The following is a 26,785-nucleotide window of genomic DNA, read 5'->3' on the forward strand; positions in this document are numbered from 1 at the left end:
CTATACTGTTTAATTCATGAATAGGTATTATTTTCATACTAAGATTCTTTTTTTTTAAGAGATCATTACCTCTATTTTTTATTATTTATTTATTTTTGGTTGCACTAGGTCTTAGTTGCTGCACGTGGACTCCTTAGTTGCGGCTCCAGGGCTCTGTAGTTGTGGCTCACCAGCTCCTTAGTTGTGGCATGTGGGCTCCTTAGTTGTGGCACGTGGGCTCCTTAGTTGTGGCATGCAAACTCTTAGTTGCAGCATGCATGTGGAATCTAGTTCCCTGACCAGGGATCGAACCTGGGCCCCCTGCATTGGGAGCATAGAGTCTTATCCACTGCACCACGAAGGAAGTCCCTAAGATTCTTTTTTAAGAAACAGGAAAAAGATCTTTGTAAAAGACAGCAGGAGACTGACTGTTGGCTTCTTGGCAGAGGCAGTAGTCAGAGGCTGAGGGCTGAGGCCGAGATTCAACAATGAGACAAGGACATATTACCTCTACAGCAGCCACAGGCCTCTCCAGAGCTACCAAGAAATTTTAAAATCAAACCTGCACTGAGGTGAAGGGAATAAAGGTAATTTCCTGTTGGCTGCGAAGGCGTACTGACATCTACAGCACTTCCCAGCCGAGGTTTTCAACCTCCAATCACCATTTGCTTTTCAGTTTTGAAAAGGTTAGCATTTCTGTTTCTTTAGTTAATGACTAGACCTCTTGAGCCTCTTGTCTAGTGTCTTCAAGCACCTCGAGAACCTGCCTGCCCAATGGCCCACAAGTCACAGATTTTTAAATAAGGGGGATAACAAGCCCATTTTCTGAACTATGTCTCTCCAAAATTGCCATGTTAAAATCCAGACTGGCAGTATCTCAAAATGTGACCTTGTTTGGAGACAGGGCCTTTACAGAAGTAATCAAGTTAAAATGACCAGCATGACCAGTGTCCCTCTGCGCACAGAGGGAAGACCAGGTGCAGACATGGAGAGGACGGCCATCCACAGCCCTATTCTTGCAACTTTTTTTTTTTTTTTTTTTTTTTTTTTTTTTTTTTTTTTTTGCCGTACGTGGGCCTCTCTCTGTTGTGGCCTTTCCCGTTGCGGAGCACAGGCTCCGGACGCGCGGGCTCAGCGGCCATGAGTCACGGGCCCAGCCGCTCCGCGGCACGTGGGATCCTCCCGGACCGGGGCACGAACCCGAGTCCCCTGCATCGGCAGGCGGACTCTCAACCACTGCGCCACCAGGGAAGCCCTATTCTTGCAACTTTTATCTAAGTTTGAAATATTTTCAAAATACAGTTAAAATTTTAAATAAAAATAAAGATAGAATGAAAGAGAGTCAAGCTCCTGGGAAGCCCACTACAGATCCCGGGGGAGCAGAGGCCTGGAAGAACCTACAGGATCTGGGCAAGAGGGCTGGGATTTAAATCCAGTTTTTAAATGACTTTATTTTACCGTGATTTTCCCTCCAAATGTCTAATGTCCTTGTAATATTAAAGGATCCTGGGATTTGAATCTAGAAAGAATCGTGGATGCAGTTCCTGTCCGACAAGTGGTTGAACAAAGCCTTGCATTGCTTCTGGTGACCCTCATGCTTGGCTTTTACAGTCCAGCCGGTGGAGGGGCCCCTGTGGTTTGGGGATGTGGTCTCCTCTCTCCATCAGCCACAAAGGCTCGCTTGATTTAGCAGGACGGTTCCAGATCAGGCTTCCCACCGACCCATCCTCACCTCCGATGATCTGCTCCAATGGCATCTGTGACTCTGGTAAAACCCTGCTCCCTGGAGAAAGAAAACAAAGCAATTTCAGCAAATGGTAAAGGAAAGGCCTGGCTCTTACTGGAAGCCCACACTCAGCCAGGCTCTATCTCGTCCGTAACTGCACCTGCCTCGCTCTCCCAAACGCATGCCCATGCCCTGTACAGTGTCTAAACCCTGGGATCTACCCAGGCCTTCAGGCCAGGGAGGGAATCAATTTTAAGTACCGACAGCTCCTGACATCAAGCCAGTGTTACTGAATTAACAGGAATGCCACCAGAACTCCTCGGGCCTATAAACACCATTGCCTTGGAAGTTAATCTTGAATTCCTTGGCACTGTTTGACCTTTGTCAAAAGAGCAACAGGGTAAGCTTCCCCTGCGTTTGGGGTGTACCCCTCGAATGCATTTTCAATGAAGAATAAAGACTGATGAATAGCATCCCCTTGATTTGATACCACATTAACTTTGCCTGGTTCAAGCCACAGGTGGCCCCACTCACTTCAAAAGGGCCTCCAGCTCCCGCTTGACTCTGCCCACCAGGGGCGGCCCCCGGTAGGTGAGGGCTGTGTACAGCTGCACCAGGGAGGCCCCCGCCTGGATCTTCTCCAGCGCGTCCTGCCCGCTGCTGACACCACCAACCCCAATGATGGGAACTCTACCTGCAGAGAAGCACACAGCACACTGTGAGGAAGGCTGGGTGACAGGAGAGCCAGGAGCTGTTTGGCTGCAGCCCCGGCCCCCTGCTGAGTGCGGCAGTTCAGGAACCCCGATACCATCACAGACCCGGCGCCTGAGCCACACGTAGATCTGAAGACAGGGACACCAAATTCTTGCCTTGGGTGAGTGCATACATCTCCCTGATGGTTTGCGTTGATAAATCTCGGAGGGGCTTCCCGCTCAGCCCTCCCATTTCAGAGCGCAGGGCCCCCTGGAGGCTGGCAGGGCGACTCACTGTGGTGTTCGTGACAATCAGTCCATCGATGCCCAACTGCAGTGTGAGACAGAGAAAGAGCCCCTAAGTCAGGGCACGATGGACTTGAAGAAGCTTCCCCGGGGGTCTGAGAGAGCAGCCGGGCTGGGCGCCTACACCTAAGGCCGCAGAAGCAAGAGCTAGACCAGGCCCCACTCACTATGCTTTCTGGGCAAGTGTCAGAGTGAGCTTCAACGTGATAGTAGCAGCCATCATGTACCAACCGCCGTACGGTTCCCCCAGGACACGGTTTAATCCTTAGAACAACTCAGTCTAGAGTGTCCTGTCCAAAGCCTCCAGGTAGTAAGTGGTGGAAGCAGGATTTCAACCCCGGACTGCCGGGCTCAGTCTGTGTTTGCGCTACTCCCCTATGACACAGAGACCCAGGGTTAGACTGGAGAAAGACAGAACACTGCAGTCTGACCAAGACTGAAGGATGCACGGCCTTAAAGCCCTTGCTGAAGGAAGAGGAGGGAAGAGGCAGGAGAAAAGAACCCATTCAAACATTTATTGAAACGTTTACTTTCTATTTCAGGCATTGCCTCATTTTATCGCACTTCACTTTATTGTGCTTCACAGGTACTGGGTTTTTTTTACAAGTTTCTGGCAACCCTGCACTGTCAGATGATAGTGAGCATATTTTCAGCAATAAAGTTTTTTTTTTAATCTGGATTATTACACCTCAAATGTTTTAATAAAACAGAAAATAAGAATAAAGTATTTTTTAATGAAGGTATGTACACTTTTTTAGATGTAATGCTGTTGTGCACTGAACAGACTACAGCAGTGTAAACATGACTTTTTTTTTTTTTTTTTTTTTTTTTTGCGGTACGCGGGTCTCTCACTGTTGTGGCCTCTCCCTTTGCGGAGCACAGGCTCCGGACGCGCAGGCTCAGCGGCCATGGCTCACGGGCCCAGCCTCTCTGCGGCATGTGGGATCTTCCCGGACCGGGGCACGAACCCGTGTCCCCTGTATCGGCAGGCGGACTCTCAACCACTGCACCACCAGGGAAGCCCTAAACATAACTTTTATATGCACTGGGAAACCAAAAAGTTCATGTGACTTGCTTTATTGCAGTGGTCTGGAACTGAACCCGCAATATCTCCAAGGTCTGCCTGTATACGATAAATTACATCCTGACAGCCCTCCATATAACAGAAAGGAAACCACAAAGACTGCCGTCTGGGCTGACCCAGCTGGCCAGGTGGCCTCTACAGGCAATGAAGGGCGTCCCCCGGGCACCGACCCTCACCTCTCTCACCACACTGGCGATATCCTCCTTGTCCTGGGCCGTGAGGTCAGGAGCGATCTTCACCAGCACGGCTGGCTTGTGCACTACCTTCAGGGCATCCCTCTCCTGCAGCACCTAGAGCAACATGGGGCCAGAGATGAGGACCCCCAAGACTGCAGTTGACAGTATAACCGTGACCTGCAGCCGCAGACCAGTGTGTTTTCACACTAGCTGTCAGAATAAAGCACCAGCAATTTCTCCTTTTCAGGAAACACCGCTCTCAATTATGCAAAAGACCCCACCAAGTCAGAGCTGATTCCACTCTCTTGAACCAAGGGATCCCCAAGAGTGAGTCCCTAAAGTCATTGGCATTGGCTAATATATCAAGGTTTACTTAGACTTTTGTTCCTAAAAGAGACAGCAAATACTGTCACAAGCACGGTTTAATGAAAAGTCATTCTATTCATTCATTCAATGCGCTAGATGCTAGGGACAGGGTGGTAAATGAGAGATGTGGTCCCTGCTCTCACGGACCCTGTGGGTTAACAGCAGGGATAGATAACTGAGCAGCTGACTAGTACTGAGCACAGTCAGTGTTATATAGGGAATCAGAGGGAAGCAAGGGGTCCTAACTGGTCCAGGTCTTAAGGACAACTCCTCGATAGTGGATAGCAACGTTGAAGCTTTGCCCTAGAGGATGAGCAGGTAGGACAGGCTGGTGGAGCGGGATGTAATTGCCCACCTTGGTCAGCAGGCGGCGCAGCTCGGCCTTTCCCTGAAGGCTCCTCAGCCCAGCTGTGTTGGGACTGGACACATTCACTACCAGGTAGTCAGCCAAGGGGCCCAGGACTCGAACCCCCTCTGCGTAGTCCGAGGCAGCGTCCACCGAGGTCTTATTCTTCCCCAGGTTTATTCCCAGTGGCAGCCCATCTGTAAATATCACTGGTCAGGATTCTGTCCCCACTCACCGTTTCCTGTGCAACATTTTGAAGCCATCCTTGACCGAAGAGCCCACGAACAGCCTCACAGGCTTTCCAACTCCAAATATGACCTTTCCCGCGCCAGCTGACAAACGCTGACCTATGCACGGCGCTGTTGCCTGCGGGCCAAGAACCGAGCCCTCCACCTTCATCTGCGCAGCTGGGTTTGGGCAGCTCCTAGGATGTTTTACCGCTTTGTGCCCTTTTTCTTTTTTCTTTTTTTTTTTTTTTACAGTACGCAGGCCTCTCACTGCTGTGGTCTCTCCAGACACACAGGCTCAGCGGCCATGGCTCACGGGCCCAGCCGCTCTGCGGCATGTGGGATCTTCCCGGACTGGGGCACGAACCCACATCCCCTGCATTGGCAGGCAGACTCTCAATCACTGCGCCACCAGGGAAGCCCCCTTTTTCTTTTTTAAAATTTAATGGAAAATGGAGAAATTAGGAGCGCAAATGCTAGTGTTTAAAAATGTAGGGCTCGTAAATGAAATACGACTGAGAAGAGACAGAAGTCAGTAGCATTACACAGGGGCAGCTGTTTACCCTCAAGGGCTGCTTGTTAGACTTGGGTCACGTGACTGGGTGTGCAGTCGTGAAGAAAAAGCAAAATTAAAGGATATGTATAAAATACTGGAAAATATTTTCGATTCTCATGCCTAAAATGCAGAGGCATAACGGTTTTATAATTTCCATTCTCTGAGAAGGGACTCCCCCTTGTAACTAGGGTGACCACACATCCCAGTGCTCCCAGGACAGCCCTGAATACTCCTGTAGCCTGGGCATAATTATTCATGCCTGCATCCCTTCCACTCTCAAAAGTGTTGTCTCAGTTTGCACAGTAAGTAATATGGTCACCTTACCTTAAAATCCAGGGAATTATCACCTGACTTGTATTTTCGACTTTCAGTGTGTTTCTGAAATGTATTTTTCTATGTGTGAAAGCAAGGGCTTGTCTGTACTTGACTTCTCCTAAGATACTACCTTATCTGCAAAGGCTAAAGTATATCCATGGTACCACCTGCTTTTTCCAGCTAACTGGGATGTCCAGTTAGCTCACAAAATGTATGTCAGGTCAGGGAGGATCAAAGAACAACATCCAGTACTGCTAACTACCTTCTCATACCTTAAATGCAGTCACCTGTTTTATCATCAACTTGAAAGTAAATGAGATTCGTGTCACTCACTTCATGGGTGGAAGGGAGGGGAGGGGTTTAGCATCCAGTTAGACAAATTATATAACAAGGTCTCCAAGCCTCCCAAATCAAGTGAAGATGGTTTGGAAACTGTAATTCTTTTCCACACAGGTAAACCGGCTTAATAGAGAATATCACTTTCATGTAGCCAGTGGATCTTTCATTAGTAGTCATTTGCCCCAAATGACAAGATTTTGGAGTTAGACAAAAATTGCTGAATTACTCTATCCGCAAAGGGCACCACAGCTCTTAACAACTCATGTTGCTTGGTATGATGCCAGCACTAAGCTGTCTTCAAGGCTTCCAGCTGCCGGTGAACACTACGTGCAGAGCCCTGCTGTGGGATTTTGTCTCACTCCAACAAATGTTAGCACCACGGTGGGGGGCGAGGAGCGGGCAAGGGAGAACAGGGGAGAAAAGTGGTGTAAGGGGCACTGTGAACAGTTAAAAGAAGGAAAGGGAGACAAGAAGGCAGGAGAGTATCACAAACCATGGAAGTCCTATCATGACCTTCAAAGCCCACAAGTGGCAAGGTCTATCTACAGTATAGCAGGGTCTGGTTCTGCCAAAGCCAGGGAATTCCAAACAAGGTCATTTCCTACTCCCCAAATCAGAGATTGCTAACTGCCTCGGCCCTTTCAATCTCACGTTCAGAAATGAATCCAGTACGGCAGGTTTTTCTCATCTCACCACCAGGACATCTAATGAGGCTAAACTCCTGGAAGGAGTTCCAGAAAGGCCCACCAAGGAAGATGGCCGCAACGCCATGCAACCCTAGAGGGCACCTGGGAAGGTACAGTGGGGATGGCATGGTGCCAAGACCACTATGTTCACCCCAAGGGACAGCAAGGCAGAGAGCCCCAGGGGATGAGTATCAGCACCTCCAAGGCAGCCTTCAGAAATGCATGGTGTGGGCTTCCCTGGTGGCGCAGTGGTTAAGAATCCGCCTGCTAATGCAGGGGACACCGGTTCAAGCCCTGGTCCAGGAAGATCCCACATGCCGCAGAGCAACTAAGCCCCTGCGCCACGACTTCTGAGCCCGCGTGCTGTACCTACTGAAGCCCACGTGCTAAAGCCGGTGCTCCGCAACAAGAGAAGCCACTTTAATGAGAAACCCATGCAATGCAACGAAGAGTAACCCCTGCTCGCTGCAACTAGGGAAAGCCCTAGTGCAGCAACAAAGACCCAATGCAGACAAAAATAAATTAATGAATTAAAAAAAAATGCATGGTGTTTCCAAATAAGTCATGAAGGATATTTTCCCCAATGCCAGGAGTAGTTATCTCTGAGTAGGGAAGAGTGTGAGTAATTTTAATGTTCTTCTTTATGCTTCCCTGCATTTACTAACACTTTTATAATTAGCATTCATTATTTATAATGGAGAAAAAGGACAACAGAGCAGGATGTACAAAGATGGCACCCAAGCCCTGCTTGCATCAACTGCCTATGTGATCACAGAGCAGCCACTCTGCACTGCTTACTTCCAAGCTGTCCCAGTTTGACACAGGTTACATAACGAGGCAGGAACTAAGTGTATCTTTGCTCAGTTGTGAAATTCAGTTAAGAGCTTGGAGGGTGTGATGGAGCCAGGAAAATTCCTCTAGCAGAGGAGCCCTGAGTTCCATACTGTTTTTTCCTATTGTTCAATCATGTTCATTTCACTAGGAATGTTCCTGACTTTCTCCCACAAGTTTCCTTCCAACAACTGAAGAACAGCCCTCTTAGGCAGGCCCCCTTTACCTTCTGTGAGCCTGGCCTGCGTCTGCTGTCTGGCCCGTAACCTGTGTTCCACCACTGAGAGTCCATGACTGTTGAATCCGTATCTGTAGCACAGAAGAGCGTTAGGGAGGAGATAAGGTTAGAGCCCTCAGGCAGAAAGCAAAGACTCTGGAGGGATGGCTCCATGGCCATTTTCAACATATATTTATGATGTAAAAACCAAAGAAAAAAATCAGAGTCAGTTCTTAGACTTCTAAAGTCTAAACACCCCTGGAAGTCCTAGAGAACTTGCCAGAACACCATCAAATACAAAGGGAAAGATTAAAATTTGCCAACAAGCCACTTAGCCAACTAGCACTGTAAACAGCCCAGACCTGTCTGGACCTAGCCCACTCCTGCTTCCCACCCAACGGGGCCCTCACCACTCTGATGACCCATCCTCCCACCTCCCGCCTGTGCCCCACGAACACGCTTCCTGGAACCCATCCTGCCGCTCCATTCCCCCATCCTTTCTACCTATTAAATCTCCCTCTTCCTGGCCCAAGTCAAATGCACCCTCTCCTCCTTGCATAAAGCTCCCAGCCACAAATGATCCCTCACCTCCTGGCATTCATGGAGTGCTTTGTACCTATCTTTCTCCTAGCTTGGGATGTACGTATATGCTTCAGTTCCCCTACTGGGTTCCAGTCTTCTCGAGGACAAGGGACACATCTCCTCCCTCACCTGCCACTAGACACTCCGCAAAGGCTGGGCCTCGCCCCTCTTGCTCATCTCTACGTCCCCAGCCCCACTGTGGGTTGTTGGCCTAATGGCCATCCCCACTCCCTTCCTCCTTGCCTGTGGAACCCAGCTCCCCTGACACGGGGTGAAAATGCCAATGACTCCTTTCCCAGCCTCGCTGGCAACTCAAGCATGAACTTGAGACGGGGCTTGGTCACTGAGACACAAGGTGATGCCTACCAGGGAGCTTCTGGGAAAATATCTCCCCCCATATCCATACTTCCTTTCCCTTTCTGCTCTCTGATGTCCTCATGCGAGGACGTATGCTTGCAGCTGGGGTAGGCATCTTACAAACGAGAAGGGAGGGCCCACAGAGGTTGGACCAGAGTACTGACGCCTGGGCTCAACCAGGCGTTGAGGGCAGAACCCTGCCGCTCAACCAACCGTAAAACTGCCTACTTCACCCGTTAACAAACGCCTATTGTTTAAGCCACTTTGTTACTTGCAGCCAAAAACACCTAACAGATACATGTAGTTGCTGACTCATGTTCATTCAGCACCCACCCTGTGCGAGGCAGAGCAGGGAGCCTGGGCACACAAGTGCTTGGAGCTCAGGCCCGGCCCTCTTGTGCCACTTCTCACCCGCGGGACTCTGCCAGGCACCGTCTTCCTGGTACCTGCAGTTATTTGTGGCAGCTGAATCATCAACAAATATCTTTTGCCCGAACACTCTGAAGATATTGATCCCAGCTTACAGGGGAAAGGTCAATAACTCGACGTCTAATGCTGGAAATTTTCCCCGAAACAAGCACGATGAAGCAGGACGTGTAGCCAAATAAACCTTCCACACGTCAGTCTCCCAGGAGGCCCTTCACGATCCCAAAGGTGCCTACCAACGCCCCCAACGAGGCTCTCAAAACTCTGTTACCGAAAAGAAGGAACTTCTTCGCTCTCTGGGTTAGCTGCAGTGAAAACTGCCCAGGGCTGACAAAGAGAAGGGCTTTACACAGTCTAGAAGGACCTCTCTTCCTAAAAGCAGCCGTCTACGTTGATTATTAAATTTCCCAATTACTAAAGGCTGGAGCTGTGCTGTCAGGTGCAAGAGCCACTAGCCATGTGTGGCCACTGAGAGCGAAGCCTGGCCAGTCCGAAGCAAGAGTGCCGTAAGGAAAACATGCTGGATTTCGAAGACTTGGTACAAGTGGAAGAAGGTAAACAGCCAGTCATTTTTATATTGCTTAATATTAAAATTATGATAGAGTATATTAAGTATTTCTAATTAAGTAGTATAATAAATAACTGTTACAAATAATAATTAAATAGAATATATTATTAAAGTTAATTGCACCTGTTTCTTTTTGCTATTTTATTGTGGCTACCAGAATATTTTAAATTACATATAGGGCTCATATGATATTTCTACTGGACAGAGCTGGGCAAGGACACTGGAGTAACAATGTGGAAAAAGCACGAACTCTAAAGTCAGATAAGCCAACATCCATTCCCAAGTTCTCCCGCTTCTGTTCTCGTGACTGTAGCTAAGTCGTGTAGCTCTCTTAACCTCATCGTGTATACGCGTTAAACTGAAATCATAAAACCTGCTTTTACGCCCGCACAGAGTAGATGCTCAACATGGTTCCAGAACATTCCAAATGACAGAAAAATGTCCACACTGTATGGCAGAAAAAACACCCCGAGTGTCCTGCTGGGGAGAAGGCTGCTCACCTACCTGTTAATGACAGCTTGGTCCTCAGGGAGGCGGAAGACCCTGGGTCTGGGGTTTCCTTCCTGAGGTTTTGGGGTAACACTGCCTATCTCAACAAAACCAAAGCCCATCTTGTAAAGTCCATCCACAGCTTCCCCGTGCTTGTCAAATCCTGCAGCGATTCCTACTGGATTTCGGAATTTATGGCCCAGGACTCTCACTTCCTAGGGAGAAGGAGACAAAGTCACAGGTACACAAGGCCACGTTGGTGTTTCTCAAAGCGTGGTCCACGGCATGCCTACATCAGAATCACCTGCTTGTTAAACAGCAGATCCCAGGGCCCATCCCCGGACTAAGGAATCAGAATCTCTGGGGGACGGTGGGGAAGAATGGAACTCTGAGGGAACCTGTTTTTAACAGTGCTCTCCAGGTGATTCTGATGCCAGCCAGAGTTTGAGAACCATCGGGCTTTATCATCACTGAGGAGAAAAACAGTGTTTCCACCATGGGTTGAGCAGGAGACAGGTGCTGCCTTTTCCAATTACGGTGAAGAACCGTACCTTCTTATCCACTATTTAGCCCCTAGATGGTGCTATTCTGAAACAGTCAGGCAGCAAAATCCTTGAATCTTAGTAAGTCAGCGACCGCTGTGTCCCTCCTCAGCCAGGTGATACCAAGGCCCAGCTGCGTCCTCACGACTCCAGTGCTCGACCCAGCAGCACCGATTGCTGGGCCCCAGAACCAGGCTGGGCTGGAAGCAGGTTCTTCCCTGGCAAACATGGGGCAGATTCCTGATTGTTCTCTATGATGAAAGTGACTGGGGCCTAATTACTGTCAGGTCTAGCCTAACTCCTGAGGGACTTAGTATTCGCACCCTGATCTAGCCAACAAATCTAGAAGCAAGATAACTACGTTAAAATGTGGGAAAGGAATCGGGATATGGTAAAGTCAGCAGTTGTCAACAGAATCGTCACTGTCAGCTGATATGGCAGGAAAGCCTGTGCCAGGACTAGCAAGGACCTCCAAGGGCGGCGCCATCTGGCCCTGGAAGCAGGAGGAAGCAAGGCTGCCCCACGGAGGGCAAGAAGAGATGGCAGTGAGTGTGTGCATGCGGTGCCTCGGGGACTGGGAGGCTGGGAGGGTGGCCACACTGGGGCCCTGGGGGCCATGCTCCAGGACGGGTCTCTCGGCCCGGCTGCTCAACAGGCTCCCTGGGCAGCCTTCAGTCCTCAGGCCCAGAGATGACGGTCAAATGGGGCTGGCACCAAACCAGCGCATCTGCGTACAGGTCTCCCCCACTTTTCCTCTTTATGCCACTTTGCTTTTACGAAAGACCTACATTTGTACCTGTTTTCTCTAACCAACAGGAATCCAAAGAGGATTTTCACTTTTACAGAAAAAGGTGCCACGTGTGCTCAAAACTGCAGGATGGGAAGTGAAAGGGATTCTAAGACAAAAAGGGAAAATGTAGAGAAGGCCCCTTTGATTGCTAACAGTGACCCTTCCCCAAAGAGGTCTGAGTGTGTTTTCTTCATGTTCACATCATTCTAATGTTCCCCATTTGGTAAGAAGTCTCCTAAATGGAAACTGTCTGGGCTTGCACGAGGATGTAGATTCTAGGAGGACGTGGATTCTTGCACTTTGTTCGCTGCAGAAACCCCAGCACACAGAAGAGTAAGGGGATACGGTGGGGCCCCTGTGTTGAATGCAGGACGGAATGAGGCTGGGACAGGAGTCGTATGCTTTCCTCAAAGGGCTCGGCTAGACATGCCTACATCACATTAGATGTTAGTGATGCTGGCATGCTTCCCTTTTCAGCAGAGGTGAACACTGAGCTACCCGAGACCTCCGCGAGGCAGGATGGCGGCTAACGGACGGATGCTGAGCCAGACTCCATGGGTTTGATTCCTGGCTCAGCCACTTCCTAGCTGTGCGCATTTGGGTAAGTCACTTAACTACTCTGCACTTCAGTGTTCCTGATCTGTAGATGGGGATGACGGTTTGGGGTGGGGGGCTAATTTGGGACTCTGGTTTTCAAAAGGATCAGCCCCAGCTAAATAAATTAGGGAACTTTGACCTTGACCCTCGTGTCTATCGCACAAGGTGTTACAGGAGTACCTACCAGCATGTCAGAGTCTTGAAACGTGGCACGAGGAAGGAGCCCCAGGGAGGTGACGTGAACAGCCAGCCTGTGGGCTGCCTCGGGGTTCAGCAGCCCCTGCAGAGCCGGCATCAAGTGGTCCGCGTAGAAACGTTCATCCCCCGTGGCCGTCAGGTAGGAGGCGAAGAGAAGTCCTCCGCCCCCCAGGATCACCATGGCATCCTGGGCCCGCTTCTGGAAAAAAGAGCCAATGGGGCCCCCTCAAGGCTAGGCTGTAGCACCTTCTCTGAACCCTTTACACGACTTACACACACACAGAGGACATAACATGCAGTGATGTCCGTGGCCTTCTGCTAACGCTGGTCTCCTTGGGTTCTTGCTCACGTATTGCCTCCACAGTCAGAGGCTGTATCTGCACTTCTGCTGACACGCCCTCCTCTAGCCCTGAAGGACTCCAGGCCAGGGATTTCAAGAGGGGTAAGGCTTCCCTGGTGGCGCAGTGGTTAAGAATCCACCTGCCAATACAGGGGACATGGGTTCAATCCCTGGTGTGGGAAGATCCCACATGTCGTGGAGCAACTAAGCCCGTGTGCCACAACTACTGAAGCCCGCACACCTAGAGCCCGTGCCCTGCAACACGCAAGCCACCGCAATGAGAAGCCCGCGCACCGCAACGAAGAGTAGCCCCCACTTGCCGCAACTAGAGTAAACCTGCGTGCAGCAACGAAGACCCAAAGCAGCCAAAAATAATAAATTAAATTAAATATTAAAATTTTTTAAAAAAACTTTAAGAGAGGCAGTATTGCCCCCTAGGGACATGTGGTGGGCACCCAGAGGAGAATGTTAATAGATTTAGTGAGCAGGAAGTCAGTAAAGTCAGAACGGTCCCTATCGTGTGTGACTTTTGAACATCCTACTGACATTCACTAGGTAAAAATATCTGTTCATATTATCTGAGCCTAGAAATGCAAACTCTGTTTCCCCACATAAACACAATCTCCTGTGTGGTTTTCATCTGTATTGACTTTCCAGGAATGCAATTACCTTGTAGATTGAGGGATGACTATACTGTTTTGCACAGAACATTACCAAGAATCACTCACCGTTTCAGAAAATCCATGTGGAATGGTTCAGTGCTTTGCTCAGATGTTTGACAATAAAACATTCCTGTGGCACTAGAATTTCTAAGTAGAGGCTTAAACACCTGACTCACTATCTAGGTGACTCATGCCCTAATACTTATGGGTTGAAATACATATTATTTTATTATAAATTTACTTCTCCTTTATATTCCAGTTAGGACATTATGTTGACTTTTAAAAATTATATATAGAAAGATTACATTATACATAAATTCCACTTCAGGATAATAAAGAGGGTTGCAAAAAAAAATTTTTTAAAGGAGCATCAGGTCTTTTTTTTAAATTTTATTAAAGTATCATTGATTTACAATGTTGTGTTAATTTCTGCTGTACAGCAAAATGATCCAGTTATACATGTATATATTCTTTTTCATATTCTTTTCCATTATGGTTTATCACAGGATATTGAATATAGTTCCCTGTGCTATACGGCAGGACCTTGCTGTCTATCCATTCTACATATAATAGTTTGCATCTGCTAGTCCCAAACTCCCAATCTTTCCCTCCCCCACCCCCCCCCTTGGCAGCCACAGGTCTGTTCTCTAGAGAGCATCAGGTCTTCTTGGATCAAGCTCAAACATCGCTCATAATACTTTTCTCTAATTATCACTGCCCAATGCTGATTCCCTCACTCATTCATTCATTCAATCATTCAGCACATAGTGACTGTGCACTCAAGGATGGGCTACAGACCGAGTCCCTGCCTTTACAAGGAGTACAACCTCAGAAGGAGACAGAAATCAATGATCATGCAAACATATAACTGTGACAAAGCTATGAAGAAAAAAGTGAGAGAAGAACCTAACAATCAAAGAGGTAGAGAAAGGCTTCCTTGACTAAGTGCCTTAAAGCTGATATTCAAAGGATAAATAGAAGTTAATTAGGCGGCAGGGCGGGGCGGTGTAAATGCGCTCTCCACTCTTGGCGGCAGAGAATGAGATGCACCCAGGTGATTTGAGTTTCGTTCCCTGAACAAGGAAGTGACCTGATCGGATTTGCCTTTAAGGTCACTCCTAGCCGTCAACATAGATCTAGTATTCATTTTTCTCGCTTCTCCTCCAGGAGACTGTAGGAACGCCCCTTATGTTGATCAACAGATTTCTGAGCGCCGTTACAAAGACCCTGCCCTAAACTTTTATCTAAAAGGGCTGGCACCATGTTTTACTGTAATTTCATTCCAGGTTGGATGCTGCACACACTGCTAGGCGATCCTGTGTTCACTAAGCGCCTGGCTCAGTAAAGGCCCACGTGCGCTGACACAGATCGGTATCTACTCCGTTTACACGTCCGTTTACACAGTGACCACGTACATGTGTAAATGCACACGCATGATCATTTGCAGGTGTCCCCAAAGACACACAAACGTGCCAAAAAGGCCCACCCTCTCGGAGCCGCCTCCCCTCCACACCTCGCCCAGGCTAGCCCTCCCTCCATCCTCGCCCCGCCTGCCTTCCCGCAAGTTCTCTCTTCGCCGCTGCAGGGCCGCACCAGCTGAACTCACTTTGAGCTGTCTCCACGCCATGCTCCTTCCGCCACTGGGCCCGCCTCTGTCTCGTTTCCATTGGAGAAGATGGCGGTGACTCCTCTAGTCTCCGCCCCTCCAGCTGCCGACTCACCAATCGCTGGGCAAGAGGGTGGGGCGGGGCCCCCTCCGCGGAGGGAAAAGCCCCGCTCAGCTCCGAGAGGCTGGTTGGGCGCTCACGCGCGGGCGCAATCCCCGCCCGCCCGCCTCCTGGCGTCTTCGCTGCGCTTTGCGGAGGCTCAGCCGAATCTGGTTGGGTCGCTTCGCAGAGCTTTCCTGCATCCTGCAATCTGGAGAGAAGACTAACTGTATGTTGATTCTTCGATTCTAAGCCACACTCACCAGTTTTTTTGTCATTTAAGTTAAACATGCTATTGATGGTGTTTGTGCTTTAGATAAAGCATGGGTTGAATATATACCGGGCACTAAAAAGGGTTGAAATGATTTACAGCGTTGTGTAAGATACCTGAGTTGACTTTAAAAGAAGATTCCTTGAGCATCAGGTTTCACTTTTTTAAAATGCCTAAAACATATGTATGTATGTTTGTAAGGATATTGGGAAATTAAGATGGTGAACTTCGAAAAGTGAAAGTGTCCTGCACCCAAACTGTTCCATTGCAGCCCAGACTTGGACTCCTCTGCTCAGAAATCTTCCCCCCAAATTGCAAGCTCTTATTTTCTTGGCGTTTGAAACAATTCAGTTTTCTAGTTTCAGTTCCCACTACTGTCCCTCTAGCCCCCCCCACAAAGAGAGCATTATTTCTTTCTCTGTATAAATGCCTTCCACCGTCTCACCTCCATGCATTTACTCTCGTGGACGCTTCTGCCAAGATGCCTGTTCCGTCTTCCTAGACATGGACGCCCTTATATGTTCAAGTGCTGGAAATACATCTTCATCTGAACCTTCACAGATTTAAGCTATACCTCTGTAGTGGAACTTTATTAACTACACTTGTTACGTCTTTTCTCCCCTAATTAGACTGTAAACTGTTTGAAAGTAGGGACCATACTATATTTCATCGTACCAGTTGTTTGATTATTGCATTGGTTTTCAAACTGAGGGGTGTGTTCTTGGGGTTTACACTTCAGAGGATTTTTGATTTTGGTGTCCACTTCCACAATGATTTTTTAAAATAATGTAAGCATCATTTGGATAACCAACTGAACCCTGAAAGCTGCCAGGCAATTTCAGTGCCCACATTTATTTGTATTTGTGATCTCGTTTTGGTGCCAAGAAAGAGAACTGGCTAAAATACATAGATGATGGATGTGCTACAGGTGAAGATCAAATGACATGCTCTATGAACAAAGGTTATTTATTTATTTTATTTATTTATTTTTGGCTACGTTGGGTCTTCGTTGCTGCATGCGGGCTTTCTCTAGTTGCTGTGAGCGGGGGCTACTCTTCGTTGTGGTGCACGGTCTTCTCATTGCGGTGGCTTCTCTTGTTGCGGAGCACGAACTCTAGGCGCGCAGGTTTCAGTAGTTGTGGCTTGTGAGCTCTGGAGCGCAGGCTCAGTAGTTGTGGTGTACGGGCTTAGTTGCTCCGCGGCATGTGGGATTTTCCCGGACCAAGGCTCGAACCCATTTCCCCTACACTGGCAGGCGGATTCTTAACCACTGCGCCACCAGGGAAGCCCTGGACAAAGGTTTTCAGCAAATTAATTAAAGAAAAGTGGTGAGAGAATTGATTCTTCCCTACAGTACGAAGTAGCGTGAATGACAAAATCAAAAGAACCTGTGCAGTCGTAGGCCAGAGCTGTGTTTATCTGCTAAGTGGCTATTTAGTTTGGCAAAATTTGAATTTCATTGGTTTTCAGTTTTGTTTATATTTAATTTCATTCTTTCATCAAATATTTATTCTTTGGCTTTTATGATTATGTAAGAGCTTTAGGAGAGAGATTACGCCTAGTTTTGTGTATAAATGTATTTAAGAAACAATACGATAATTTAAATCCATCGTAGGGGTCTGCAAGAATGGTTTTCTTTAAAAAAAAATACATTACTAAATTTTTAGCAAGACTGACTTAGATATTCATCGTCCTCTATCCCCTTACGGCTTAGACTTAGCAAATAAAGATCTATTATAAAGTTAAAGGTATAGCCGGTTGTGTGGACACAGGTGGTGCTACCCTAGCTGTGAAGGCCCATTGCTTTATTGATCTCTGGCATTTGTTTTCAGCTTATAGGAACTCCACCTGGGTCCTTAAAACAAAACCTTTTGTCTCCTTGACAAATTATTACCAATTTCTAAAAGAATAATACTAATAAGATAAACCCACCAAGAATGTATTTAAAGGACCAGGCAGCTGCTGAGCCCCAACACGTTTTTTAAATTTTATTTTATTTTTTATTTTTGGCTGCGTTGGGTCTTCGTTGCTGCGTGTGGGCTTTCTCTAGTTGCAGCGAGCAGGGGCTACTCTTCTTTGCGGTGCGCGGGCTTCTCATTGCGGCGGCTTCTCTCGCGGAGCACGGGCTCTATTTTCCCGGTAAATATCTCTTTATCATTCTCTGCCCCACATTTCCTAACAGAACCTTGGAGATTATTTGCCTCTTGTCTTTCTTACACAGATATTTTCAAAATTATGCACCATAATCCTGTGGTCTTAGAGAAAAATCCAAGGCGTTATTATATCATCTTCACTGAAGTCTAGGTAAATTAATACTAAGCCTTGTGCTAATGCATTATATGAAAAAATAAACTATAATTTGTTGGGGGGGCAATCCTAAATTTCCATCTATTGGAAGCTAGCAGGATTTGGTCTTCATAGTTACATTTTTCTAAACGTACGACTTTTGAGTATGAGCCTCATCTGGGTCTGGTCTCCCTGCAGCAGATGTCACAGCCCACTGGGCCCCCACGCCCACCTGCATTTACCTGTTCCGAAAGCCCAGTCGGATCTCGTCAAAAGTGGACTTGTGCTCACTGGGGCATTAGTTCATTTGCCAGGCTGTTGAGTGATGAGACCACATGCTGCCAAAGACCTAATTGTCGCAAACTGATTGTAAACAAGGAGAATGTGTGAGAGCAGTAGGTAAAGCGTCTGAGTGATGGACGGGAGAGGCTTCCTCCTGCAGCCCCTCTGGTAGTTGGGCAAAACCATTCCTTGACGTTCCCTTCACCTCCTGACTTGGTGGGCTGTGGGAGAAAGTGGACTGATAAACCCCATTAACCACATGTGCCCCTCCAGTCCTTTTAGCATTTGGGCTTTAGGGGGAAGAACAGGAAACAAAGGAGGAACACAGAGTACAGTGGAATATAGGGGAGCTTGTTATCATTTAGAGATTTGCTTCTTCAGAGGTAGGAGGTGAGAATTAAGCAGGGGGTGTGCGTAGTTGGGGTTTTTTTTTTCAATTAACGTTCTTCATGCAGTAGTCACAAAGCATTTGTTCATAGCTCAGTGAATTGACAGAGAATTCTGAGAATTCTCAATGATGTCTCAGACTGTTTAGGTAAAAATTTTGTTGCACTTTTTTTTTAAAAATCACAAATACATTCTTATTAAAATGTACAGCAGCTCTGGATGCTTCATAAAACAGAATACATCGCAATATTTCTCTATTGCAAGAAAAAAAAGATCACCTTCCTCAAATACTGGCTATTGAAAGGACCCAGTATTTCGAAGTTCTAGCTTCAGACATCTCCTTTGTCACCCTTTCAAGCTCTTTGCGATATCTTTGTCCCTTTTGCCATAACATGCATGCTATTTTAAAAAATTAATTTGTATCGGAGTATAGTGGCTTTACAAAGTTGTGTTAGTTTCTGCTGTAAGCATGCTATTGTTAATGAGGCCAAGGCTGTGAGCATAATCTCTGCACAAGTGCCCCAAGTGTTTCGTTCTTACAAACTGCATCCCTAGAACTGGCAGCCATCTTACAACTGTGTGCTTTTCTCATCATCACAGGAGTGTACTTCGCCAGACCCATCTCCAGGATTGGAAAAATAACCCCTAATGTAGTCTAAATAGTGTTGATTATCCATCCATTTTTCACTCTCCAAGAGTTGAGCTTTTAGACTTTCTCAGTTACTCTTGGTTTTGGAGTGAAGATGCATTTCCTGGTATTTTTCACGTACTGGCAAGAGATTTCTGCTGTGGAACATAGAAAGTTTGTGCAGAAGAAAATCTTGGACAAAAAGAATTCTGTTCAATTTACCCAAGCCAGTTCTGTAAATTCTGAGTCTATGTTCCGATAATGCGAGGAAGTAGGTCACTGCGGTGAAGAGCTGGAGCTGTGGAGTCGGGCTTCCTGGGTTCCCATCTTGTTTCTGCGACCCTGGGCAAGCAGCTGAACCTCCATGCAGCCCAGTGTCCTTCCAAGGATGGTTATGAGGATTAAGTAAGACAATACAAATAAGGTATTAGAACAATTCGTGGCATACTATAGCAATTATCACTGTTAACGTTATTGTACAGTTCCAATTTTTTGTTCAAAGTTTACCTTCTGCTTCTAGATAGCTTCACGTTCATGTCAATGGTGAAAACACTTCTGGAGATCCAATATTGGTATTAAGCATTATTATCAGAGTGTTTATACATCTTATTATGAATTTAAGAAATGCCTCTTCCAAAATAGCATGCCGGTAGGAGAAGTATTTGTAAATGTTCAAATACTTAAAGTTCAAAAAAGAAGTCTGATGCTTCATATTGTACAATATTACTTCAGATACTTACTGACTTTTTCAACATTTGAATAGTTGGACTCATTTTTCATTTACTTTAAAAATAAAAACACTTAAAGCTCACATGTAAGAGCATTAAGAAATCGGAACAGTAAACAAGTTGGAATAAAAAGTAACAGTTTGTGTTAAAAGTGGTGTTGTAATATTCCTCTTGTAAGTGCCAAGACAGCTGTACTGGTTGTGAAAACTTTGAAATACTTCCATGCCATTGGTAAAGTAAAGTAATATTATAAACTCATTACTTCAAACTAACGATCATAGGATGATATGACAGCCATTGATAAATGGAGATCTATCCTAGGGACATCTGAAAATATTTTTAGACCTATCTGCATTCTGGCTAAGGTCACAGTGTTGCACATCCTTTGAAACACTGTGCTTTAGGAGAAGCATCAACATATCATTAGGTCAAATTACATACTTGCTACTACTTCTGAATAATTGAGCTTTGACTTTGGTTTTGTTGTTAGTGTGTTATAGCTCTTGTTTAAGTAGTACATGCGTGATGTTTTGATATTTATAAATTCAATAGTTTGTAATAAAACATGAAACACAAGTTCCCACAATCCCTAATGAAAAAATGGATCTAGGGAATAATCACCAATGGCTGCTAGACTAAGAGTTATTAGTTATCACACAGACGTTATGTGACTCCTGATGGAAGTACTTGACACCACCTACTAAGTATTCTTATAGAAAGTAGAACTTGAATCTGATTAAGCCTCTAGAGCCAACCAGTTTATAAAAAGTCAGAACTGAGAACATGTGAGATGGCACCATGGGAATACAGTCAGCAAAATCCAGAACTGGGAAGCTTTACAGGATAAACAACTCGGGTTTTACAATAAAGACATGGCAAGATTGAGGGGAGGGAATGAGGAGGAAGTGGGAAAGGGCCACCCAGGAGAGTGGAAGTGAGAATAGACTAGGGAAATACATCGATTACCAGGCAGGGTGAACGCAGGCCCCTCGTGGTTCATGATCCTGAATTTAAGCTGAGATGTAGTCAACGGGGTTGTATGATTTCTCCAGCCACGTTCAGCAGCGTGGTAAGAAACGGGAAATACACACAGAGGCACATTCAAGAATGCTGCCGCCCACCTTCTGAACTCTTTAATCTCTACCAATAAGGATTATCAAATACAAAGGAGAATCTTATGCTTAGAATGTAATTTCCTAAAGGAAACTTAATTCTCTGTCTTCTCACTGTTGACCCAATTGGTGGATCTAATTTTGAGATGTTGTGGCTGTGCTCCAGAGCAAAAGACCTACTTCAGAATTCCTACGTTGTTGTTCTTTTTAAAAACAACTGGATAGTTATCTTGAATTTGTTTTCTTTAACATATGTGTTTTAATTATCACATATGTGCGTGTACTGATTATTTTATAGACTTCCACCTAGCATTTTATCCTATAAGTTAACTTTTGCATTGGCCTCCAAATAGATGCCTTTTCAGACCAAGATGCCAGTTATGAAAGAAATGGGAATAATTCTCATTCACATAGGAAACCCAAAAGGACAAAAAGAGAAGTCACAATACCGAGAAACAAAATGACCTCAGGTAATGTGTAGTGAAATCAATTCCACCCTTAAGGGATGCACAAGACTTAATTAATGCCGAAATGTGTCCACATCACGGGTACTCAGTAAATATTCTTTACATTCTATTTTGTCTGATCTTAATATTGCAGTGTTTGCTTTCATTTTTAAAATTTATTTGTTTTTATTTTTGGCTGTGTTGGGTCATTGTGCTGTGCGTGGGCTTTCTCTAGTTGTGACGAGCGGGGGCTATTCTTTGTTGCGGTGTACGGGCTTCTCATTGCGGTGACTTCCCTTATTGCAGAGCATGGGCTCTAGGCGTGCAGGCTTCAGTAGTTGTGGCACGTGGGCTCAGTAGTTGTGGCTCGCAGCCTGTAGAGTGCGGGCTCAGTAGTTGTGGCGCCCGGGCTTAGTTGCTCCGCAGCATGTGGGATCTTCCTGGACCAGGGCTCGAACCCATGTCCCCTGCAGTGGCAGGCGGATTCTTAACCACTGTTCCACCAGGGAAGCCCTAAGACAAGTTTTTTTCCCACAAAAGTTTCCATCAAAAGAGTCCTGTTAAAGCCCTTGCAAAGTCTTTCATATCGTGATATTCTCCCTTTTTTAAAAAAAAATTTTGAAAAACAAATACTATTTGGGGAAAATGCATGAGTATGAAATGACCTCAATCAATATCAATGTTGGCTAATTATAGAGATCACCTGACAGAATAGGTGAAAAAAGAGACAAATTTAAAGTGGATCTAGGGTTTCCCTGGTGGCGCAGTGGTTGAGAATCCACCAGTGCAGGGGACACGGGTTCGAGCCCTGGTCCAGGAAGATCCCACATGCTGTGGAGCAACTAAGCCCACGCGCCACAACTACTGAGCCTGTGCTCTAGAGCCCGCGAACCACAACTACTGACCCCACGTGCCACAACTACTGAGCCCACGCACCTAGAGCCCGTGCTCCGCAACAGGAGAAGCCACGGCAAGGAGAAGCCCGTGCACCGCAACGAAGAATAGCCCCCGCTCGCCGAAACTAGAGAAAAGCCAGCACGCAGCAACGAAGACCCAACGCAGCCAAAAATAAATAAAATTTTTAAAAACTCTTTAAAAAAAATTAAAATAATAAAAATAAAGTGGATCTAGTGATATTCTTAGGGGTGGCAGCGCACAACTTCAAGGGTTGGGTGTCCTTGTCAACAAGCCCCTTAAGTATCCTTTAAAAAAGCAATTTAGAAAGTATGATTGTTGCAGAGACGTTCTCTCATCTAGAGAGAATATGTATCTAAAGAACAAATGTAAAAATCAGCTTTTCTGAATACTTTGTAAATGAGTACTTGTGAGTTGGGAAAAAAGATAGTGATAGAATTAGGCGGAAGTAAAGATGAGATATTTTGGAAAACCTAAATAATTCTGAAATTTCTTCTGGTTATAATGAAAGCAGTGATGTTGAAGATGCATTTGAAAAGTTTGAATAAAGCTATGTCATGAAATTGAGTTTCAGAAGAGCAAAGCTTCTAAGTTAATATACTACTTTGTATAACGTGATTTTAATTATGCCTTTGTAAAACTAAATTACTGAATTAAATAAGTAGACATTTGTTTCACATACATCCTTCAAGTTTATATAGTCAAATTTGCTCAAAAAAAACTTAAAAAAAATCTCATTGAGAAAGGAGGTCACCTTATATTTATGTATGTGGGGTCCTTTAAAAAATTTTGTGTCACTTTGCTTTAGGTGTGTGCCTACTAAATTTCATGTAAATGCATCTAATTATTTCACTCACTGAGAATATTTTTATAGTAGAGTTTATTCAGCTTTATTTTAATAACATGTCATTCCTTGCCTTGTTCTGTGCTTTCTGGTTCTAACGCTTCCTTACTTTTGTCTTTCGTTGAAATTTTGTTCTTCAGTAGTCTTGTGTTAATTATTTACCTTCAAGAAGTTTTTTAAACACATTCTTTTTTTTTTTTTTTTTGCGGTACGCAGGCCTCTCACTGTTGTGGCCTCTCCCATTGCGGAGCACAGACTCCGGACGCGCAGGCTCAGCGGCCATGGCTCATGGGCCTAGCCGCTCCGCGGCATGTGGGATCTTCCCGGACCGGGGTACGAACCCGTGTCCCCTGCATTGGCAGGGGGACTCTCAACCACTGCGCCACCAGGGAAGCCCTAAACACATTCTTATACTTAATGTTTTTCTAGTTGTCGGGCTCAGGAATGAAACAGTCTCTCTTGAAATCCCCTCATCTGGTTATAGAATTATAGCACAGGTTAGTTTTTTCACCTCCCCACCCTCACTCACTAGATCTTGTTAGGATATTCTGTGGGTTTTATTCAGGTTATTGTTATAGTAAATAATTATTTTTATACTATACAATTTAATACTTTTTTCATGCTTTTATCAAAGCCAGATTTCCAACAATAATTTAGAATTTATTTCTGTTTTAACTGGTTTCGTATTTATCACCAACCACTTTGTACCATAACTTCCCACTTCCGAGTTCTTAATTTCGTTTCATCTCTATTCCAATTGTTTTTTCAAGAAAGATCTATTAGTGGAAATATTTTGGGAGCTTGTGAATAATCAAAAGGGGTCTTTCTTGTCCCTTCCTAATGTTAAAGGAAAACTTTCCCCAGACAATTTACTGATCTAGTAAGCTTTTATTCAGTGACTCATGAGTTGGGCAACATCCACTCTCGCAGACAGACAGGATCTCTTAAGAGCTGTACAAGGGGAGAGATTTTTATAGATGAGCAGGAGCAAGGAGGTTATACTGGGCATTTACTAAGTGGTTAATGCAAGTTTACTTCTCTTATAAGGAGCAAAGGGAAGTGATGGAGCTGGGTTATGTAACTTGTACTGGGCAGGCAGGCACTGACTGGTTGACTTTGGCCTTCCTTTCCTGGAAGAGCTGTTTGCTGATGTGGAGCTTAGCATGAGTGACTCCATCTTGGGCCTGATCTGGTTACTTTAACATCAGTGAGGCATATGTTAGCAGGGTGTACAGTTAAAAGGTAGGATCAGTTGCTGTAACAAAGGCCAAAATGGTAGCTTAAACAAAATAGAAGTTCATTTCTCTTTTACATAACAGTCTGAGTAAGAGGTCTAAGGCTGAAAGGATCAGTGGTTTATAGGACCCAAGCTCTTCCTTGCTGCCATCATCAACTTGTAGCATTCATCTCAGGTCTATAAAAGCTGTTTTATCACCCTGCACTCTATGTTCACATTCCAGCAAGTGGGAAGGAGAGAGGGGTGGGGTGGGGACTGATCCTTTTTTTTTTTTAAGGGCACAGCCTGGAAATTGCATCTACTACTTCTCATATCCCATTGGCCAGGACCTGATCACATGTCCACACCACTGCAAGCAAGGAGGGCTGGGAAACGTAGTCCTTAGCTGGACTGCCATGTTCTCATGGAAGGAAGGGAGGACATAGAGAATAACCAACACTCTACAATGAAAGCGATGCAGTTCTTTCCTCACAGTCTTCCCCCTCAAAACTCTGTAGACATCATTGTCTTTTGGCGCTTAATGCCATAGTGGAAAAGATTAAGGCTAGCCACTCCCCCTTTTTTTTCTGGTAGCCTTTTTTTCCCATATCGGATTGCTTGTAGAATTTTTTAATCCTTGTGCTACAGAAACTTTTTTTTTAGCATGCCCCTAGGTTACTTTTCACCGACTTTGCCTAGAATGTGATGTGGCATATATACGTCTTTCTTGGCTTATGAAAGTTTTATTCTATTCTACCCACTTATCCCTTCTATCTCATTTGCTCTGGTTTTGTCCCTGAGCAATACCAGTTATCTATGTGCTATCCTGCTGGCTCCTGTCCTCCATATCTTTCCTGTCATTCTTTTAAGTGAAACGATGGTTTCCTATTTATCACTCTTTCTGGTACATTCTGAAAGAACTCCTGACATTTATCCTGCGTACCACTGATTTGACTTTTCCACCTCAGTTCTGTCCTGTATTACCTCCAACGTGGATCTTAATTTTTCTGTAGCATTTTTGGTTTTCTTGAAATCCTCTACTATCATTTATTTCTCTTTTAATCCATCTCATTTTTATGCATATTAGCTTCAGTTGGTTTATCTTTAAGATTCTCTGTTTCACAGTACAGACAAAAAAAAAGACTGTTTCAATTAAGGATATTAAACAGCTTTCTGAAATATTCTGGATTTTGCTGTTGATGATTTTCAGAGCTACACCTTCCTCTGTGTCCTTTGGAGTCAATTCCCAGGTTCTAAAGTGCTATTCATAGGCTCCATTTTATTCTTTGTATTTTCCTTATCTTTTAAGGCAAGATCTGTCAAAACGCATTTGTCTGAGACTAAGAAATTGTATCCCCCTAAATTCAGCAGCCTGTTGGCTTATTTAGTGGTCATAACCCCTTCTCAGATCGACAGTTGAAGTTCTGGGTTAGTTTGCTGTTCTCAGCAAGCTGTCAACCTAATGACCCTAACCTGAGGTGAGGTTTTACTCAGCTCTACATACATTGCTTTAATTTTCACATCGTTGGATATTATTACACCGGTTCTCAAGATGAGAAAACTAAGAGGTTAAGTCATTTGCTCAAGGCTTCATAGTTACAGTGAAAGGCAAACCAGCTCTGGACCCCAGATTTTTGACTTGTAGAATCCAGTTTCTGTTTTCAATCCTCCATCCTGTTCGTCAGTCTTCTGGCTTGTCTACAGATGTATCAACAGTGGGAAATGATCACTGTGGTTTCCTATATAAAACAGTTTGTGTTGTTTTTTAGCCATGAATAATCCAAGTGAAATAGAAATATTTCTATCCTAAAACTTTTCCTTGAGCTTCATTGACTTTTTTTCCTATAGTAGCCGCTCATCTTTCAACCACATGCCACCAACCTGCTCGCGCTACTCTAGTAAGTACTGACCTTCACAGTGCGCATCTTGGAATATTATTCTTCTTGTCATTCTTGGTGGGTCCTGGCAGAACTCTACTGTCTCGTAGAGGGCTCTGGATATAATTTTTGAAGGAAAGGAAAGTACTTAAGTGCAGGAAAGAATCAGGTTTGGTGGATGCTTTATTAGAGAAAATTTGAAAACCTCCGTTTGGCTTTGGTATATGTTAGTATATGTTGGTATAGTTAGCATTTGTTGGTTGGTTGTTGGTTTATTCCCTGCTTCATCCCAAAAAAGGACTTGTGGCATCTTACCAAAATATATGCAATGCAATAACATTTAATAATTCTTTTAGGGGCTTCCCTGGTGGCGCAGTGGTTGAGAGTCCGCCTGCCGATGCAGGGGACACGGGTTTGTGCCCCGGTCCGGGAGGATCCCACATGCCGCAGAGCGGCTGGGCCTGTGAGCCATGGCCGCTGAGCCTGCACGTCTGGAGCCTGTGCTCAGCAACGGGAGAGGCCACAACAGTGAGAGGCCCGCGCAAAATAAATAAATAAATTTTAAAAAATAATTCTTTTAAACAGGGAAAAAGAAAGAAATCTGAGTGAAAGGAACATAAGGGTAGGACCTCTGCATAATCTATAAATTTCACCTTCAAGGGAATTCCCTGGCAGACCAGTGGTTAGGGC

General features: G+C 45.4%; 2 protein-coding genes across 2 annotated transcripts in view; one reads left to right on the forward strand and one right to left on the reverse strand.

Moving 5' to 3' along the window:
- Positions 1-1,410: 1,410 nt before the first annotated feature.
- On the reverse strand, positions 1,411-15,045 carry DHODH (dihydroorotate dehydrogenase (quinone)). The gene is made up of 9 exons (XM_065898768.1): positions 15,004-15,045; positions 12,382-12,594; positions 10,284-10,483; positions 7,856-7,938; positions 4,685-4,872; positions 3,964-4,077; positions 2,575-2,728; positions 2,240-2,399; positions 1,411-1,762 (listed from the first exon to the last, which is right to left on the reverse strand). The coding sequence occupies exons 1-9, from the start codon at positions 15,022-15,024 to the stop codon at positions 1,708-1,710; spliced, it is 1,188 nt and encodes a 395-aa protein (XP_065754840.1). The 5' UTR covers positions 15,025-15,045; the 3' UTR covers positions 1,411-1,707.
- A 4,173-nt stretch (positions 15,046-19,218) lies between these two features.
- Positions 19,219-26,785, forward strand: part of PKD1L3 (polycystin 1 like 3, transient receptor potential channel interacting) — a 55,251-nt gene continuing 47,684 nt past the window's right edge. The window contains 2 exon segments of the mRNA XM_065898393.1: positions 19,219-19,228; positions 21,151-21,267. Coding sequence (XP_065754465.1) covers positions 19,219-19,228; positions 21,151-21,267 — 127 coding nt within the window.

The sequence above is a fragment of the Phocoena phocoena genome, chromosome 20 (genome assembly GCF_963924675.1).
Source record: "Phocoena phocoena chromosome 20, mPhoPho1.1, whole genome shotgun sequence".
NCBI classification, from domain to species: Eukaryota; Metazoa; Chordata; class Mammalia; order Artiodactyla; family Phocoenidae; genus Phocoena; species Phocoena phocoena.